The 14,546-nt window shown below is 40.9% G+C and overlaps 1 protein-coding gene across 3 annotated transcripts in view; it reads left to right on the top strand.

The window, feature by feature from the left end:
- CSGALNACT1 (chondroitin sulfate N-acetylgalactosaminyltransferase 1) overlaps positions 1–14,546 on the top strand; it is a 42,927-nt gene that overhangs the window by 22,194 nt on the left and 6,187 nt on the right. For all 3 annotated transcript variants that reach the window (XM_031048489.2, XM_031048491.2, XM_005148685.4), the window contains 4 exons: positions 2,368–2,621; positions 4,259–5,178; positions 12,459–12,675; positions 13,895–13,996. In XM_031048489.2, coding sequence (XP_030904349.2) covers positions 4,545–5,178; positions 12,459–12,675; positions 13,895–13,996 — 953 coding nt within the window. In that variant the 5' untranslated portion in view covers positions 2,368–2,621; positions 4,259–4,544. The remainder of the gene's footprint in view (positions 1–2,367; positions 2,622–4,258; positions 5,179–12,458; positions 12,676–13,894; positions 13,997–14,546) is intronic.

The following is a 14,546-nucleotide window of genomic DNA, read 5'->3' on the forward strand; positions in this document are numbered from 1 at the left end:
AGTCCTTTACTCCTTTTTCAAGTGCTCTATCAGTTGCAAACCAGATATTAGGATTTTAAATGGTTTGTTTGGGATGTATGAGTGTCAACCCAAGAGGGAATGCTGGAGCACAGAGAGGCTATGAAGGTGCACAAGTCAGTTTATCAGACAGGTTCTTTCCTTTATTTCTGCCTTTTGTTTAATTCAGATGAACTGCACTGAGAAGTAGTTGATAAATCATAATTTGGCTTTAAGGAGAAAGAATTTGTTTTTTCATTCCCTCCACATGCACCTTAAACACTTGTGTAAGACTTTATTTTCACCCTTGTCACATGACCCATTTTGCTCAGTGGCTTGAATTTTTAAAGCAGACTAATTTGTCTGCAGTGCTATGTGCAGTACTCATAATTAAAAAGTTCAAGGTAAATGCCAAGTGGTTGCAGAATGTCTTTGTGTGTGTGTGTGTGTGTGTGTGTGTGTAAGACACTTAAAGTCTGGGTGAAACATCTGTTTCCTCCTCCCTGCAGCTCATTCTGAAGGCTAGTATGATTCTAATGAAATCTCACTGTGACATGTGCTGCTGTTCAGTGAAGATATTTCAAACATCTACTAGAAAACTAATTGCAGCTTCTGCCATTCACTGCCTCTATAAAAAGAAGTGGGGGGGAGCAAGGGGGGGAGAGAGGAAAAAAAAGGATTAAAAAAGTTTTTTTTGAGCTAAAATGGTAGTTACCAGTCTGAGTTAAACCTGCAATAGGAAGCTGTAGCAGAAAGCATGTAATTATTTGGCATTGCCCATTCCATGTGTGTTGGGAGACTGCTGCCTCTGCGAATATGACTGTTCTTTTGCCAGCCATTTGTGACCTCAACATGAAGAGCGAGGGGAGTATGAAGCTCAAATTCTCAGTTTAGTTTTTGAGAGTCAAAAATTCATGCTTAAAATACATTGTCTTTTCTGTGCAGGGATAAATTTCCTTTATCTCTACAGTCCATTAAAAATCCAGATTCTGGTAACATCTGTGGTGGGTAACAGTGGTGGGTGCACACCAACCACTTCTCTTAAGTTTTGCCACTTCTTATGGTGCAGCACACTCCACTGTGTGCAGCCATTCACAGAGTGCTTGCACTGGTGACAGAACCCGTTTCTGTGTTCAGATCATTTTTGGGCTCAGGCTCCTTGGAAAGAAATGAAAAGCCCCTGTGTGCTGGGCTGGCCTCTGGCTGTGCTAACAGATTGAGCTGAGGTTGAAGATGTTTTTGCAAACAGATACTTTTTTAGAATTAATGTCCTTTTCCTTGCCTATCATACTAACCACTGGGTATTCATTAAAGCTTCTCTTTGCAAATAGACTGATACTATTTGATGCAATTGACTGCTGTGAAATACAGAGGTGTTTTTGTCAGTTCCTGGAAAAAACTGACATTTCAGTTTGTCTCCCCTTGATCTCAGGCTCTCTCAGTTGGTGTGAAACTGTGTAGGTCTGGTGAAATCAACAGAACGGTTGTTAGGAGGAGTTACCATCCCTAGCTTTCTGGCACTGTCTGTGCAGTGATGCTTTAGCTGTGGCCACCTTCAGTGTTGACTTAAAGTAATCTGCTTTTTTTGGCACTGACATGGATTGGGACTGCTTTCACAAGCATGCCCATGAGATAGGAAGTACAGTAGCAACTGTATAGTTAAATATCAGTCAGTGTGAGTCAGTGCCACTGAAGCCACCAGTACCATTTAATAAGACAGATCTAGCAAAAATAAAAAAAAGGAGAGTAATAGGTGCTTGTTGTCAAGATGCCTCCAATCATGATGTCAAAACCCCAATGAAGAAGGCAGCAATCCTCATAGCCTGAATTTCTTATTAAGAGAATGGTGGCTCAGTTATTTTACTATTCTGAAGAGTTTTTAAAGATGCATCTTTGATGACTGAAATTATAAACCAGAAAATTAAATAGGAAAGAGAGTACTCTGAAGAGAGGCCTGGTATGTTTCAGTGAAGATGGCTATATATGTACACATATGAAGATGGCTATATATGCACACATATATTTTAAGGTCAACATTTGAAGAGCTCTTTACCCAAAACTCAAATCTCTTGCTGCTTATAGAAATGAAATTGCATGTTTATCTAAGCCATTGAGATGTGATTTCAGTTTATGCCATGTTAGCACAACTAATCCTTTCAGTGATGTTCAGCTTCTGCCAATTCTGTCAATGGACTAATTGTGTGAAATGAAGCATACAAGCACAGCAGTGTTTTATGTACTACATCTTGCCACTTCCTGACCCTGTCTCACTGCACACTACCTTCTTGCAGTCTTCTAGCCAGATCTGTTGTAGAATTAGAAATGCCCAGATTAATTTTCCCTGCTTTGACAAGCTCCTTTACATTGCAGGAGGCCAGCTTTTATAGGGCAACCATAGGAAGCGTCTCCACTACAGCCTTTCACCACACAGAAGACAGACTGAAGATGTAGGCAGCTGGTAAATGTGAAAGCAATGAAAAGGTGTTCTGAGGTTGACGGTGCTTTCCATAGTACAAACATTTTCTGGGAAGGCCATAAGAAGGGAGATAAACAGATGATCGTGGCAAACTGAGAAGTAGCTGTAGCAGACCAAGATGTTCCAAAGAGAAGAACACAGCAAAAAGGTAAGGGCACCAACTTCATCATGTCTTTTTCCTGCTGCTTGAATATTTTCTTCAACATCAACAATTCTGCATTTGACATTTTTTGGAGAATCCTCTAAATACTATAATAGCCATTCAGCATTACAGCCTTGAGAAAAATACAGTAGTATTTTCATAGCTCACTTTAGCCTCCTCAATTCCTACTCTAAAAGTGCATTTTTTTTCCTAGAAGCTCTGCAGACTGATAAAATATTGATAACAGTTCGAAGATAAATACCGCTGCATTGCTACTATATATAGAGCAATAGTCAATCAAGGCATGGGGAGGAAGCTGTGTAGCAGTTGATAAAACATCCTACAGAGGACTTTGATTTAAGATTATCACTCTGATACTCTCTTCTTAGACAACCTGTTTTTACTTAAGGACCTGATGGCAAGGGTGTATGACTAAAAGGACTGTGAATCTTTGTTGTCAAAAGAAGTGTCATAATGTCATGCATGCATGCAAGGGGAGAGCAGCAAGGTTGCTCAATTAATTTGGTTGTGTTTGAGCCTAACAATGTAGCATCAGTATAATCTAGGACATTACTCAGCCTCGGCCTAAGTCTACTGTCAGCTGAGTAAATGATGAAGCTCCTTGCATCAGCATGGGTTTTGGCCAAAAAATAGGGATTTTGAAAATCCCATTGATAGTATTCTCAGTGTAACTTTTTATGTAGCTTACAGCTAGATCAATATTCATGTTCAGTCATCTAACTTTTCTGTCCTGCTTCTAAGTATACATGAGGAAATCTTATTAAAAATTATAACACTCCCAGTTTTAACTTCTCTTACTTTAAAATACACCTAAGCCAGCTTTCCCGAAACCTTTTCTGTGGTCTTCACTCCTGAGCAGAGAGCATATGTGAAGGACACAGTAGTACTGAACATTGCTGCAAGACTTTTTATAACGTTACAAGAAAGAGAAGAAGGCCTTAAAATGATAACATGGTGTGCAATGCTGACAGCCTTAGTTGGAAACAAAGCTTCCCCTAATTTTGAGTAAGACTTGGCCTGAATGCTCCTAAAAAATCTTCTCTCTACTTCTTTAGTTTTAATGGGAGCATCTGGTAGGATATGTCAAACAATACTAGTTGCCGCAATTGGCCTTGATAATAGTTTCTAGTCTCTTGGTTATCAAATTTCTGCTCTACATTAGCCTTCATATGTTCAAATGGAACCACATTTGCCACCTGGTGTTTTGGATAAACATGCCTGAAAGCTGAAATGTATATAGTAGCTGTGGAACTCAAAATCTAAGTGCTCTAAGAGGCAGAACACTTCATCATTGCTTGGATGAATTTAGCACCTTAACATCTCCCCCAAAAGTAATAGATGATGACTTCCTAGAATTTCTAAAGCATGATAGACATTGAGGCCTGGACTAGTTTTTCATTGGCAATGGATGAAGTCCTGTTATTAAAATTAAATGCATGCATACAGGATTTCCCATGTAAGGGTCTTGGCACCTTCTGGGTCTTAGCACAAGTACTTCATAGCTCTGAAATGTGCCAAAGCAGTTGAGAAATGAGGTAAATTCTTAGAATATTCTTAATGGTTTGGACTGAATGACCAAATTCAGATGTGCTAAGTGACTGTCCTTGTCATTTGTCTTTTAGGTCCTCAGTCTCCATCAGCCACCAGCTGAACAGATTGCAGCAGCGAAGGTGTTCCCCTGAGGATCGGGAGATGTCCTGTCTGCTTCATAGCTTGTCTTTTGGTCCTGTTGGATAAACAACAGAGAGAGCCCAATATAGAGGCAGAGCACATGTTTTAAGAGAGCTGACAAGCCAGTTCCTGCACATACATGTATCTGTGTAAGAATACTCCAAGTCCAGTGGCCTCGGTGGCACTGCGTGGATGTAAGAACTGTTGCATGTGTGGGGTTAGACTGCTTTTTGAGCAATGATTCTCCGTCGAAGATTTGTTCTATTTCTCCCCCAATTTGTAGGCCTGCTGATAGTGGCCTGTTGCTTGGTGACAATTGTTTATATGTTGGCTTGCACACCCAAGGGTGACAATCAGCAGCTTTCTTTGCCCAGGGTGCACAGTCCGACTATGAAGGAGGGATATGAAGCCATTCTGCAAGAGCGAGAAGAGTATCACCTCAACTACATCGTCAGTTTGAAGAAACAAATTGCCCAGCTGAAGGCTGAGCTTCAGGGCAGGAATGAGCAGTTTAAGAGCATGCAAGATCAGCACCCAAACCCTTTGGGCATTCGACTTGACCACAACAACCTGGAGAAGGCCCAGGCTAATCTGCTGGCTTTCCTTCGTTCACAAATAGACAAAGCCGAGGTGCACAGTGGCATTAAGCTGTCCACAGAGTATGCAGTTGTGCCCTTTGAGACCTTTACCCTTCAGAAGGTGTACCAGCTGGAGACAGGGCTGACACGCCACCCAGAAGAGAAACCTGTAAGGAAGGATAAGCGAAATGAGTTGATAGAGGTGATCGAGTTAGCTGTTGGGAGTTTGAACAATCCAGAGGGGAATGGCAATGCAAAACACCATGTGTACACAGCCTCTGACTTCATTGAAGGTTTGTATGCAGACAGGAGGTTAGAAGGGTCTACATAGTGCTGGTGAGGGGTTCTGGTGTGACTGCTTTGCTGAGGGAGATGGGCTGGGATGCTGTGACCCAGTGACACTGGCACTGTGACCCAGTGACGCTGTCTCAGGTACAACTGCAGAATGGCAGCTTTGCTGGGGAATTGGACTTTGTGACAGCAGTGCCTGCCAAACTGTTCTAGTGACCACCAATGTGTGCTCACAGCTATCTAGTCATTCACTTGCTTCAGAACTGACAAAACAAGGGGTGAATGACCAGGCTGCAATCCCAGACCTGTTGTCACTGTTAAGACTGATAACTGCAGTTCAAATCCAAACTCCAATGTTACACTTATTTCCACCTGCACAGCTCTGCCAGAGTCAGAGTGGCAAGACAGGTTTTGAGGGACAGCAGCTGAAGAGCTCAGTAAGTCAGCTGGTATCACCTGTACATCAAATGACTACGAAACCCTAACCTTTGCAGGATATCTCCTATATGAGGAGTGGTGCAACTCAGCCCTTGGATTCTAAAATGGATCTAAACAGTTTTTACTCTGATATGTAATATTGAAGCAGTAAGTGTAGATTTTTAAAGTGCCATTTTTTACAGTGACCAGTCTTTATTTCATTTATTCTGTCACTAAATCCAAAGTGCTTGCTTGGTTCCAGTCAGGCTGCTTTTTCGCAGCCAGGCAGAGACACCAGATGTATTTCAGGAGTACTTCAGATGTATTTCAGATTTATTTCAGGAGTTGTGATGTCTCTGTGGTTGATACAGACAGTTTTTCAGTGTGTAAAGACCTTGTTGAGGCAGGTCCTGGCTCCTCTCTAGTGCAGACACTTCCTCTGCACCAAATTCCTCTTGCTCAAATATGGGACTAGGGCATGGCAGGGAGCTGGGAAGTGCTGCTGGCTTCCAGCATCTGAATGCATTATGGAGCTATGTGCTTATAGTCTCCTCTTTTCTGTTTGTTGTTTATTTTAGAATTTCAAAATATGTTTCTACTGTTTATTATAGGAGCTGAATAAGCGTCTATGCTTGGCACCAGCTCTTTCATGGGGAGAGGTGAGGGGAAAGAAGATGTTTCCTGCCATATGTTGCTTAATATTCCAATAAAGTTACCATTTTGCTTAGAGCCTGCCTTTATGCACAATCAGAGGGCTTTGTCTGGGTACCAGTGCTGTTCCTGGGGAGCAAAGCAGAATGTGGTGTGCAGAAAGGCATGGGAAAGGATGCACGCTGCAGTGCTGGCTCTGTGGAGATTCCTCATGCACTAACGGTCTTGCAGGCTTTCACACTCATGGTGAAATACTCCAGAGGGAGAAAGCCTTGCATGCATCTCAGAGCTTAAGAAACTGGAGCCCTGCATGCAGCTCAGCCTGAGCTCAAGAAACTTTCCTTGTGTCCTCCCCTGCAGGACAAGCCCTAGCTTCTTGTAGGTGCGAGGAGCAAATTCTCATTCTTACTTAGCAGTGCAAACAGATTTGTTTGCAAATGCAGGGATGGAGTTGTGCTGGTTTGGCAGAAGATATCTCTGCAAAGTTCTCTTGGAAATCTGTTATCTCTTGGCAGTCTCTTTTCCCCCAGCCTCCATTCTTCAAGAATGGTAAAAACTGCTGATCATAGCACAAACAAATCTATTTCTTTGTATAATTTGAACAGGAGAAGAGAATTTTCTATTCCTATTCTGCATTTCAAGTATGGTTTGGACTCAGAATTTGTTTTGGAGACAGTGCTCTGCAGGTGCCACTGCCTACATAACAAGTTAGTAACAGGCTGGATTCCATGGCACCTTCTGGCAGCTTTATGCCAATTCAGCAATACACCATCTGGGAGCAGAATTACCCACCAAAGCCAGCTGTTTTCACTTCTGGAACTGGCCAGGATAGCTGGAATTTTCTGGGAGATGTGGCCCAGGTCTGCACTGAAAGGAGTGCCACTTAACCCTGTAAGCTTTTTACCTTGCTGCTCTAGCAATAATGCACAAAAGCTGTATGCATCTCACATGTTAAAGGTGGGTCTGATGCCCTTGTCTTAAGGTTAAGCAGGTGAAGGGATGTGCTGAAATGAAAATTAGGTAATCAGGGCCAGAGACAGGATCCAAAACCTGAAGTGCTGCTCTTAGTACATGAGACTTGTGTCTTTGTTTCTGCCTATTCAGTGAAGCCTTTGACACTGGCTTTACTCAAGTGTGTTGCTGATCTTCCTAGCTCGTCTTACTAGTATATAGAGTGCTGCAAGTTAATCTTGCTTTATTGGGCCTCTTCTCTTTTTTTTTTTTTTCTGTTCTTGTGGGTCAAATCTGGTACCTGCTACCACTTTTTCAGTATTAGCTCATTGTTAACATATGTCAATAGGCAGAATGGTGGTTTGGTGCAATAAATTTCATTAGGGTCTGTTTCTCTTCCTCTTTTCCATTCCATCATTTTAGTCTTGTCTTTGCAGAGGGAAAACGTTTCTCCAAACATTTCTTACATTTAAGGATAAATGTTTTGTCTCTGTGGCTGGGGTCTCTTAAAATAAGTGTTGTGTCCTCTGCAGTTTCTAGACAGAACCACTTATGCGTGGGAATTAGATTGTGACCCTAGTACCTTACATCTGAGCTAAACTCCTTCTCAGCAGATTTGCTGTTACATGAAATTTGGATAGGATTCTCAGACAGTTCTCCTTCCAGGAGTAATAGCTGACACATGGTGGAATTTTCCATTTTTTCTTACTTAAACCAAGAGAACCACACCTTCCCCCTTGGGCCTGAAATGTATCCATCTGGCTGCTGGTCTGCTTCCCTCTTCACAGAGGCACTTGGGCTATTCAGCTGTTATAATCCTCTCCTCTCCTCCTTATTCCTCCCACTTCTATACCAAGCTCACTTACTTTCTGCTACAAGGAGTCAGTAAGAAACAATATGGAAAAGATCAGAATTTTCTAAGCAGGCAAAGGACTGCTCTGTTTCCAGTAGAAAGCCAGTTGCTCAATGGGCAAGGTCTGATCATTAATTTATGTAAATGGCAGCAGACCTTAATAGATTTTCAAGTCATTCATTTTCTCAAGTATGGAGATAATAATTTAGAGATTCTAACAAGCCTGAGTGGTGTGTTCCATGTGTGAATGTAATCACTGTCTGGTGATGTTCTTTCCCAATAGGAACAGTTCCAGAACATCCTTGGATCACTTCAGAAACGCCCTGCCATGGCATTGTCGAATATGCTGTATAAATTTTTCTGCCTGAAGTAGGTGACTCTCGTGTGACTGGATGTCCTGGTTTCAGCTGTAACAGTTATTTTTCTCCTTCCTAGTAGCTGGTGCAGTGCTGTGTTTAGGCTTGAGTCTGAGAACAATGCTGATAACACACCAATGTTTTAGTTGTTGCTCAGTGTTGCTTACTCTGATCAAGGACTTTTCAGTCTCTCATGCTTTGCCACTGAGGAGGGGCACAAGAAGCCGGGAGGGAGCAGAGACAGAACACCTGACCCAAACTAGCCAAAGGCGTATTCCATACCACAGAACATCATGCCCAGTATATAAATTGGGGGGAGTCACCCACAAGGCCCATGTTGCTGCTCAGGTCAGGCTAGGTATCGATCAGTGGGTGGCGAACAATTGTATTGTACATCAGTATTGTTTATTGTTGGTTTTCCTTTTCCCTTTTAGTTTTGTATTCTCTCCCCTTGTTACTTCCATCACCATCATCATTATTATTATTATTACTACTACTACTAGTATATTATACTTTAGTTATTAAACTGTTCTTATCTCAAGCCATGGGGTTTAAATTCTCTCTATTCTCCTCCCCATTCCGGGTGGGAGGTAGTGAATGGCTGCATGGTGCTGGGTTACTGGCTGGGCTTAAACCACAACACTGGAGTTTTGAATATGGTCTCAGAGGTGAATGTGAAAGAATAGTTTTGCTTCCTCAATATGACAGCTACTGGTGGTGGGCTACCTGTTGCAGTTTTGCCCTGGAAGCTTACTGAAAGGATAATGCTCTTCCTCAAAGGATAAGATGATGTATTTTACTGCACATGAAGTGGAAAGACCACCATCATATTGAGTTAAAATGGGGGCAGTGAACACTGATAAATTGTAATAGTGGTTCTGAAAACATCTAATAGAAATAAGTAATGAGCTCTAGTCCAGGGAGCATTTCCATTTACAATGGAAGACCTGAAATCTAAGGTCTGTGGAACTGAGGCCAAAATTGTCATGCACTCAACAAGACTTTGTTAAGGTTGCATGGCTCTTTGTTCATTACCAGTTCCATGTAGATTCTGAATCTTGCTTGCCTGCCCTGCTGAATAGAGATCAGGTATTTTCCATTTCTTTAGAGAGCCCTGGGAGTTTCTGTTCTGAAGACTGCACACTTACTGCTCTTTAGTAAATGCTTCAGGCCACCCAGGTCTTTCTTTGCTTCTTCCCTAAATTCTAGGGCCAGTCTCTCTGCTGACTCAAAGCTCCTGTTCCTATTTTTACATTGCATTTCCAAAGACTTTGACTTTTCTCCCTGTTTCTGAAAGCAATGGTGCATAATCTGTAGCATACTGCTGTAATGGAAGCAATAGATGCTCAATTGACCTTCTTCTATCCATAGTGAACATTTACTTTTTAAAAATTATTTTCTTCCTCTCCTTGTGCGACACCTCTTAGAACTGAGACTGCTTGACACATGTTTCTGAATCATGTAAAAGGTCTTGATGGCAGAAATGAAGTAGTGCTTTCGGAAATGGAAAAATCTTGTGAAAAGCAGGATGTTCTGCTGGGTGAGTCCCTGGAGTGACTCAAGACATTTAGGCTTATTTCCAAGGCTCACTGTCTGACCTTGGGCAAATAGTTTTGTTCTCTGCCTCTAAAAAAAAGATACTTAAAAAAGTAAAGAAGATGCTTGAGAAAGGAAAACAAATGGTTTACATTTGCATCCAGAATAACCATATTTAATTAAATGGTATGCATTAAACTTGCATACAGTTCTCTTCAAGGTAAAATGGTAGGACTGTAAATTTTTTTGGAATACCATCTTGCATGAGGGAACCTTCACCTAAGCTGCTTTTTTTTTAGCTGTAGTAGAAGTTCTGAACAAGGACAAAACTGCAGAGTTAGAAGCAGCCTTTTTATATATGTCCATAGCACTAGGAGGGATCCCTTGGGTCACAACATGCCTTCTGCTTGAAGGTGCTTCTTGCTTATTTGGCAGATTCCTTTATTTCACAAATGTAGTACGTATCTCTGGAGTAGTGGTATTTGTGGGGGTTTCTTGACCGGGTAGAAGAGAATATAGAAGTGAAGACTTTTAGATGTTGTATAGTAGCTATTATTAAATTGGTTAATTCAATTTAGATCTTTGTTGATATGAAAAAATGTCAGTTTGCTATGTCAAACCTGTGAAACACTCCTATTTGTTTCTCTTTAGAGAAAATGCAAATCAGATTTAGTTTATATTTTTGTTCACCTTGATGTCAAAAGGCTACCTTACTCTTTGACAGCACAAACTTCCTTGACAAGACCTGTGTTCAAAAACTGCCTGAATAAATTAATGTACCCAGCAACACGCTCCAATCATCAGCAGGCTTTCTGTAAAGAATAAATGGGTGAGCTGAACTGGAAGGCTCAGATTTCTGTTCTCTGGCCACCAGGAAGAGGAAATACAGGGACTATTAGGTCACCATTCAGATGATCTCAAGTGCAGGCTCAAGTTTAATAACAGATACAGTTCATGGTACTTTGCACAGACCATATAGGAAAAGCTAAGGAGAGTCAAGGATGTGGCTTTAAAAGATTAGCAATAAAATAATGATGAAGCTGTTATCTCACTAGGTTCATCTGCTATTCTGGAGGGAGGGTTAGAGCATTTGTTGAATCAACTTATGTTAAAAATAAAACATGAAGTTAATAACAGCTCAGTAAATCTGCATATATTGTTCATTAAGAATAAAACACACAGTGATAGTAAAGATAAGAGAGTTCACAGAACTCTAGCCCAAGAAATTAATACCTCACTAATTTTTTGGATATTCTGAACATACCAATATTAAAGCCACAATACAAGATTTAAAGTTTATGTCACTTTGCAGTTCAAACAAGCCTTTGACCCAGACCTTCACAAGAAATACGAACAGAACCTATGGGTCAGATGGGCAACAATGCTATACATAAAAAGATGACTAAAGATTAAAGAATTAAAAAAAACAACAAAACCCATTGTTTTGGTCAAGCTGTTCTTCACAACCAGATGGGGAGGAATAAAAAAGAAAAAACAAGCGGAGGATTTTTTTCCCTGATGAGTTCTGCTTTGTCTCTTGAGTTTCTGCAAGAAATGGAAGGCATTGCAATTATACTCTTCTACTGATGAATTCGTTAGGATATTTACAGTGGCTTAGCAAATAGTTCAAATTAACATTTACTTATTTCTTCTTAAACCTAATGGATCTAACTATGAAAAAGCTTTATATCAGTATGCACAGTAGCATCATTTAAAGTGGGTAAAATCTATAGCCCTTTTGCCAACTTTATCTCATTTCAGGTGTCAGAATAGTATTTCAGTGGGGCATGATCGACACTGTATGCAAGTTCCTTCTATACAGGAAGTAAGTAGATGCCTGTATGAATTAAATACCCTTGGAGACTGTCTAATGTGTGTCCTGGGTCTAGCCTCTGACAAACTCTGACAAGTGTCATCCTTGCTTACTCACCCAGGAGTGGGCATCTTTGCCACAAAAAAACAAGTCTCCTGAGAGTTGAGTAACAAGAGAGCTTTGTCCTGATTGACAGTGGGCAAAGTTGATGGCTGCTGGGCCTGGATTTTTAGGGGACTTCCCAGAGAACCACCCAGAAAGGAGGAAAGGAATATGCTCATCAGGAAATTGTTTTTCTGGGAGATGGCCTAATCACTCATATTGCAGAGAGGCAGACTGCCTTTCACAGTCTGTATCACTATTACCATGCATGCCTGCAGCGTGCAATTGGAGCAGTCTGTAAAATAAGGACAGTGTGTCTGCTGGGTGTGAGCAATTGGTAACCTTCAGGGGTCTGTAACTTGGCCAAGCCTGGGAATGTGCCTGTGAGAATACCAAACAGCTCTTGCAACTCAGGGCTGTGGCCCTGCCAGGATAACAGCCTCCTCCATTGGATGGTGGATTGTGTACGAGTTTAAAAGCAAGTATCTCATGCCTCCACTGCCTTTTCAATTGTAGCAGGTGAAGACTGCATCATTTTTTGTTTATCATCTCCCTAGGATCCTAACTTTAATCCAAAGTCTCCTCTCTTTCGTTTTCACTTAGGGATCTACCGTACAGAAAAAGACAAAGGCACATTGTACGAGCTGACGTTCAAAGGAGACACAAAGCATCAGTTCAAGAAGATTGTTTTATTCCGGCCATTTGGTCCTGTAATGAAAGTGAAAAATGAAAATGTGAATGTAGCTGACACACTTATTAATGTCATTGTGCCACTGGCCAAGAGAGCAAGCAAATTTCGGCAATTCATGCAGAATTTCAGGTGGGTTCCCATTCCAGTGCTGACTTTGCTTTTTCTTACTTGGAAAGTAGAATGCAATTTTAGAAGTTATCAAGGCCTTACTCAGTAAAAATCATACTACTTTTACATAACATTTCATTGTGCTGCTAAGAAATAATTTTTGAGATTATTATAGAGACTGAAAGGCATTTGGCTGCTTAATGCATTGTGATGAGCAGTAAAAGCAATTATATTCCAGTCATCAGGGTTTCTGATTTGCATCTACCTGGCTTATGTGTCTTGATCTGTTTTGCTGGGGCCCACTCACTGTGGCAACTCAAGAATTTTCATGCTATTAGTTGCAAAGGAACATTTCTAAGGAAAAGGGGAATTAGTGCTCCCAGACACTTTGCTAGGTTCTATTAGAGAAAAGATTAAGGCGATAAAAGGCAAGAAGGAAATGTATTTGAACTTTCAGGATAGTCACTTTCAAACATCTATTTTCAGCATGGAGATAATGTTTGGAGGAGAATTTATTTGAGATATAGCTTTAAATAGCTGCCCAGAAAAGACTGTGTTAGCAACAGATACTGACTCTTACAAAGGGATTTGTTTTGCCTGATTACAGCTATGTAAAATTAGGCTCCTTGTCTAAATTAGCCATCTGAGAGGTGCTTGTTTTAGACTGAGAGAAATCACCCTCTGGTCGTGCTGATCTCTGCTGATTTTAGATTAACTCTTGCTGACTAAACTTTGTACAAGTGAGGCATGATGTCTAGCATTGATTCATAAGGGTCCTATGCTTAGGCTCCTGGCTTGATCTCTGGTTGTTACTTAGATTTTAGTAAATGTTTCTTAACAGAATGCCAAAGATCTGAACTCTGAAATATCTATTACCAAAAAATCAAGATTAAGAGGTGGGTATGTATAGCTTCTATAACCTCCACCTCTCATATTCTCCTAAATGCTAGTGTTATTGCCTGCCTGATCATTCTTCCTGGGGCTGGATGACCTATTTTAATGGGATCCTCCTATTAATATAACAAAAACTGCTGTGTATTTTCCTAATCTGCCTGAAATATAATCTTCTCTTCCATCTGACAGAGGTAGAGTCCCTTGTCAGGACAAGGATCTCCGTCAGTGAATCGTGCCATCAGGGATGCCTTCCAAGGTTCACCTTACTCTGTTTTGCCCAATGGGTATAGTTTATTGAAGAAAGCTAACTTCTGGCACAAGTCACAAACTTGTTTCTGTTCTCTAGGGAAATGGGCATTCAGCAGGATGGGAGAATTCACCTCACTGTAGTTTATTTTGGGAAAGAACAAATGAATGAAGTCAAATCAATACTTGAAAATACCTCCAAGTAAGTACCTGAATATCTGATGTGTGCTGTTCATAAACAGCAATTGTACCATGAATTGGAGACTAGATGGCTGTCCAGACTTGTAGTTGTACCAAAAAGTTCTAAACTGCATCAGCGAAAACATCCTTTTTTTCCTTTGTATCAGATAAAACCGGTGTTACCCTGACAGTGCCATGGTTCTGTGATTCTGGTTTTTAGAACCACAAAGCAGATGTTAATGAATTTACCTCAGTGCAGCTTTTTTTTTTTTCACACTGGCAACTTCTTTAGTGCTCTTGAAAGCAACTTTAACTGTTAGGACTGAAAGCTGACTTCCAAATGCATGTGCAGACAATATTAGCAGAGCACACAGGAACTAGATGCTTTTGGCCAGGTCTGGTCTGTGTTTACTTGCACAGCTGTGTTTGTCAAGATCATGTGCTAGTGATGTCTTTTGGTATCTCTCCATGTGGGAAGAAGACCTTTGTATAGGTACTGTAATACAATCACATGTATTTTTTATTTGCTTAATGAAGGTATTTTTCCCATCTAATCATTGTCAGGATTTTTG

This window comes from Melopsittacus undulatus, chromosome 7 (assembly GCF_012275295.1).
Source record: "Melopsittacus undulatus isolate bMelUnd1 chromosome 7, bMelUnd1.mat.Z, whole genome shotgun sequence".
Lineage (NCBI taxonomy): Eukaryota > Metazoa > Chordata > Aves > Psittaciformes > Psittaculidae > Melopsittacus > Melopsittacus undulatus.